This window comes from Oryzias latipes, chromosome 16, assembly GCF_053564925.1.
Source record: "Oryzias latipes strain Hd-rR chromosome 16, Olatipes_Hd-rR_3.1".
Taxonomy (NCBI): Eukaryota; Metazoa; Chordata; class Actinopteri; order Beloniformes; family Adrianichthyidae; genus Oryzias; species Oryzias latipes.
The window spans coordinates 22274812-22280700 of NC_136252.1; the positions used below are offsets into that span (position 1 = coordinate 22274812).

The following is a 5889-nucleotide window of genomic DNA, read 5'->3' on the forward strand; positions in this document are numbered from 1 at the left end:
TGAAATCCTCAGGTAGAACACAGTTTCTAGAGAAAAGAGTTGCTTTGGTCTGAGAGGACAATCTCGTGATAAATGAGGAGCGCTTTGTTGCAGTGGACTTCTAAAGTTGTTGTTGGAGCAACCAGAAGCAACACAGAGTTTATAGATTGGCCAATCTGCCAACTGGGACAATATTTTCCTTCCATTTGGTTGGGTTGACCAAACAGTGTATTTCAGTTTATCACATGTTCAGTCGACCCTGCAGATCTGAGGGACGACTTCATCATCTGATATATAGAGTCTAATGTTAACATGGGAACACAAAGCTAGGCCAGTTTGCACCCCTAAACGTTCACTTTTCTGTGCTTTAATACCAAAATTGCTTCCACGGATAGTTTTTAGATGAGTTTAATCTCTCTTTGAGACAGATCCTCCATCGTCTGTCATTTAAAAGGGATTCAAGGCTCCAAAACTCACAAAGTCTCACATGAAGGTGCACAATTTCAAAAGTAGCTGACTATTTGTCTGCAGCAGAGTTATGTACGGTCTGTGTGAGTCTTTGCTGTCTGTGAAAGGTGGATGGATATTGCATTAACTTCACAACAGAAGCGCCCCCTGTGGTGTCAGCGCATGATTATAACTGCAGTGGGAACATTGTGCTCCAAGGTTAGAAGGATCGAGTAAATGGAAACACATGGAAGGCAGCATGGACCAAAAAAAAAATTGGCATCGCAGAGCACAAAAAATCATATTCCCCTGACAAATGGTTTTAGAGGGACTCTTCAATTTATCACCCCTTGCAGTGCAAAGCCCTGCAGGGTGTACTCGCTTCTTATGCAAACGCAAGGTTTTCTTTTCCTCAGGTAACCTCCGTATAAAACATGCATGCATGAAAAGATATGTGCAAGCCTATAGTTGGCGTAATTAAAGTCTTGTGTTACATTCTAAAACAAATGGCTTAAATGATTCAGTACCTGCAGATCTTTGTTCTTTTCCAGTTGACCACAGAAAATATTTTAGTGGTTCTTTGTGAGTAGCATACGGACAAAAATCTCATCTTTCTGGAGACTTAGTTTTTGACAATAGAGATGAAATGGAAAAGATTTCAGATTAATGATGGGTTTTCTTATTAGTTTTACAGTCATTGTTTGATTTTTTTTCCGTATGAAGCTCATTCTTTTTTTCTTCAAACATCCCAGCATCATTAGCAAATGCTAAAATAGACCTATTTGTTCCATCAAACTGTATAAAGTGAAAGACAAATGCAGAATTTATTTCCATCAAAAATTTACAATGGATTTATGCTCAAGCCGCCGATCAAAACCTTAGAGTTTGATGAGAAGACATTTGCGATGTGTATTTAAGACCTCCTCACGCATGACTATCTTGGGCTATTAGTCCAATCATCTCATCCCCAGTTGCATTTGTCTCTGTCAAACAACACTATTTGCTCATCTGGGTCAAAGAAAAGGAGGGTTTGCAATGCAGTGCAGCCTTTTCAGTCACAGATGACTCTTTCCAAATGAAGAAAATCCAAAGTAAAGAAATCTCACTATTAAACATCGTCTTTCTGTTATTATTTTCCTTTTACTTATGTTATTTGATCAATCAGTCAGTGATAAAAGAGCCAGTGCCACAAAAAATATTCAAAGGCATTATCTTTATTCAAGATTTTATACTCTGCAATGATATAAAACCTTATTACAACCAATATTATTTAACGACATGCAACCTTTGCATTATTTATAAGAATACCTGTCATGTTAAACCCAAAATGCAGGTTCAAGATGATTGCAAAGACACTTTTTCAGATATGTCAAGGTCCAAGAGAAGAAAACAAAAAGGCCTGTAGCCACACTTGAACATAAATGGTTAAGTCAATAAACAATTTCACAGAAAAATGTCCAAGTCCAGAGCCTGGCAAGACATAACCAGCTGTTCAAAAACAAACATTTTCTTCAGGAGTTTTCTAAAAACAACCAGAGGTGCTAATAAAAATGACTTAGAATTCCTGTGCATGCACTACAAAAAAACACTCTTGATTTTCTTAATAAAAAGAAAATTATTTTCACTAAATAGATGGGATTTAAGTAAAAAAAAAAAAAAATTCTAAAGCATAACTTAACTCTTTTTTTTTTTTTTTACAAAACTGTTTTTGCAGCACTACAAAAATTGTTAAAAATGTAAACTTTGTGGTCATTTTATTAGTTAATATAAGTTTTAACAACGTTTTCTATGTTTTAATGAGAACGCATTCAGAAACTAATATATTTCAGGAAAACATTCACTAAATATTGGAAAAATTTCCTTATGTTTTGATTCTTATCTCTTAACAGGAGATATTGTCCTTTTAGAAAGTGCTATCACTCATGTAAGCTTACTCACATTGCCTGCAGGCTAAAGCTAAGTCACTGGTCTTTGGTGTTTGTTGTGGATTCCAGTAACTCTGCACACATGGGAGCAGTTTTAAATGCACTCATTCATATTGTTGTCTGTTCTGGTGCAGAGAAGCAGCCTCTACTGCAGTGGGCTGCTCTTGCGGCAGAGCTGATTGGCTGATGTGAGAACTTGCCGGGCGCGTTTTCGTTTTCCAGTCAGCAGCGTGTAGAAGAACGGATTGACACAGGAGTTCCCGTAGGTCAGCCCTGTTAGGATGCGATTGACTGTCACCTGCGTCCCCACCGGTACTGTCCGCAGCATGTCTGGCTTGTAGAGGGGTAGCAGTTGCCAGATCCAGAAAGGGAGGAAGCAGGCCCAAAAGGCCAGGACGATGCCGAGGATGAGGAGCAGGACTTTTGGTTTGGGTGCTCGGGGCGGACAACCTGTGTTGTTCCCACTGGCCCATGCTGGCCGTGTCTGTGATACCCAGTAAAGGCGCCCCAGAGTGGCATAAAGTGCTCCAATAGCAAGGCCAGGGCCGAGAATGCTGGTACAAAACAGAACACTCAGGTAGGCCTTGGAGCTCTGCTCATCCCAGGCCGGGACGCAGAGCTGGCCCTCGTGGTTTTCCCCGTTCTCTAAGTGCAGGGTGATCATCATTGGCATGCTAAGAGCCACTGCTAGCCCCCATGCTAAACCAACACGCAGCAAACTGGAGGAGCTGGAGGAGGAGGTCTGTAGAGGATGGGCCACAGCCCTGTACCGATCCAGACTCATGGCGGTCAGGGTGAATATAGAGGCATGCATGGTGAGGAGGTCCAGGCTCAGGATGAGGCGGCAACCAAGTTCCCCAAAGGCCCATCCGGAGGCTAGGCTGTCGTAAACGATGAAGGGTGCGGTGAAAAGGTAGAGTAAATCTGCAAGGGCAAGGCTCAGTACCTGGAGATGAAGAGAAGAGGAGGGGGAGGAGGTTGGGGAAGATGTGGGGGATGCGGAGTTGGCGAGGCAGGATGGTACGGGGAGTCTTCCAAAGCAGCAGGCTGTCCCTCCTCCGCGTCTCCTCCTACTGGTGCTGCGCCTCAACAGGAGACCTAAAGTGTAAAGGTTTCCTGTGATGCCCAGCAGGGACAGAAGTGACAGAAAAGAGCAAAAGAGAGCTGTGGAGGCCAAGCTGGGTGATGGAGAGATGGAGGGAGAGGAGGAAGGAACTGAAAGATTGGGCATTACAGTGAAGGTGTAAGGAGGTGGAGGAGGTAAAGAACCCAAGAAATCCATAATGTGAAGTAAGGGGTTAAAGCAGCTTTATGATAAAGTGATGGGATGGAGGGCAGGGAAGAATAAATGGCCAGACTATTAAAAAAGATAGAAAAAAAGGGGGGAAAAAGGTTCATATTGATTTTGTGTCAAAACTTTTTCCACCTTATGTCTAAAATCAAAAGATTTGTCAAAATAATACACATAAAGCAAATCTTATTAGTCTGTCTAAGGGTTCTGCAGGAGAATTTATGTGCATTTAAACCATAACGTAACATAAATACAGTCATATAAACATGTTTAAATGAAAATGTCAGCAAAGCCAGGATAATTTATGCTTGGGTAGAAACCTGCTCCTGTTGGCAGAGTCGTCACAGTTTTATAGTTTCACAGGGGGGAAAGCTGTTGTAGTTTTAGTGAAATGATTGGATTTTCAAAGCGGGGGGGGGCTTCTTTTCAACACTGTAAATCTCAAACGAGACCTCTTTCTGAAGGTCAACATGTGGACAATGGTTAAGTTTAACAAAAACAGTGAAAATGAGGACAACACAAGGGCAGACACGTTTTAATGAGTTGGTTGGGAGCCGTGAAAAACGGCCAAGTTTTTGTTTAAATTTCTTGTGCATGTGTTGTGCAGTTTTGCGCACTGGTGGTTTGGATGTGGATTCGTGCATGAGCCCCTGAAGCGTCAGGACTGAAACATGGCGCCGCGTTCAAGGAAAAAAGGAACATTTAAGCCTCTTGTTTTGTGAGACAAGTATCTGTTTTTTAACTGAAGATTTTTTAAAGAATTGTTCTTTGAATTGACTTTAATATAAAAAAGAAAAAAAATGAAGGGGAAAAAGAGCCCGAAAAGCCTGTGACCCAGGTGGCTCTGAGGTTAGGAGCTACTGTGTTCTGCAGCGCTCTGAAAACTGCTGTCATAAACACAGGACATTGATTTGCACAAAATACAAATAAATAATATTTAGGAAATAGTTGTTTTTTATGTTTTAAAAATAAAGAACATTTTGATTAGGTACAAAAATTTAAATCTTTCTGGACCTTTATTTTTTCAAACAAAGGTGATGAAATAGAAGATTTCAGATTGACTTATTATTTTTTTAAAGTTCATTAACCCTTTCATGCAGTATGTTGCTAATTTGCAACTTCACTTTATTTAACATCGCCTTGAACAGAATAAACATTGTAGTATGTTTCTTATATAATTTAACATCAAGTCAGGTGTGAAGGGGTCCATTGATTTACATATTTGGGGAATAAGAACCATTTAGCTAATTAAGAAATGCCTATAAAAATACTTTACAACTATGCCATATTTTAAGATTAGCTGATCACCCACAGCCCAGCAAGCTCCCCTTAAAATGTATCTGATGCGTTCAGACTACAGTTTCTCTGTTGTCTTTAATCTTTGTTTTTTTTTTTAAGGTGTTTCCTTTTTAATACAAAACGGCAGTACCAACAGCAATAAAGGTTTTACCCTAAATAGCATTCTGGATATGTTTAAGGTGGAACAGCACCTCCTTATTTACATTTATCCATCAGTTAATGTTTGGAGATGAAATAAAAAAACAACAACATACCGTTAGTTTTAGCACGGTTTAATCCCAGATGCAAGGAAAATAATACTCCTTGAAATTGCTAGAGTTAAAAAAACGGAGTCCCATCCTAAAACGTACTTCTCATCTGTCTGATCTCTTTATGGCCAGTTGGAGGAGATGATTGTTCAAGAAGTTTGAGACGTGAGCAGTGTGCTGCCTCAGAGCAGCTGCGTTCTCCGCTCTGTTACTGATGAGTCTGAGTCAACTGGAGGTTCTGTGTGTTCCAGTGGTGGAGAAGTGGGATGGGACACACACGCACTTAATGAGAGGGTGTTATCTTGCATGCTGAATATTAATACTAAATAGTTCTAGTCCAAGGTTGGAATTTAAGAAGCCCCCACTTTAAGAAAAAAACAGTTTTGCAACAAAAAAGGTAAATTCTGCAGAATTTATAGCACAGACTTCTGTAATCACATAGTTCTTTTCTTTGCAGTTAAAAAGTACACTAAAGATATTTCAAACACATTTAGTTAATGTGTGAGTGTTATATTTTTGTCAGCATTCGTCCTAAATCTTACTGATAATTGTAGTTTCTTTTATTTCATTTTTGATTCATTGCTGGGAAAACTGGATGCGTAATCTGGTCATGCTGAGAGGCCGTCTGAGAATTTAAAGCTCAGATGAAACTAATGTTAGTGTCTGCCTCAAACTGCTGTACTTTACAGTCCCATTTTGT

At 39.9% G+C, this 5889-nt stretch overlaps 1 protein-coding gene across 1 annotated transcript; it reads right to left on the bottom strand.

Moving 5' to 3' along the window:
- Positions 1 to 1622: 1622 nt before the first annotated feature.
- Positions 1623 to 5457, bottom strand: uts2r3 (urotensin-2 receptor 3). The gene is made up of 2 exons (XM_004078164.5): positions 5196 to 5457; positions 1623 to 3708 (listed from the first exon to the last, which is right to left on the bottom strand). Exon 2 carries the CDS (start codon positions 3631 to 3633, stop codon positions 2497 to 2499), a length of 1137 nt encoding a protein of 378 aa, XP_004078212.4. The 5' UTR covers positions 3634 to 3708; positions 5196 to 5457; the 3' UTR covers positions 1623 to 2496.
- Positions 5458 to 5889: the final 432 nt, after the last annotated feature.

Excerpts from the sequence above, each read along its gene's own strand:
- uts2r3 (XM_004078164.5), bottom strand. The coding sequence starts at position 3,633 with ATGGATTTCTTGGGTTCTTTACCTCCTCCACCTCCTTACACCTTCACT.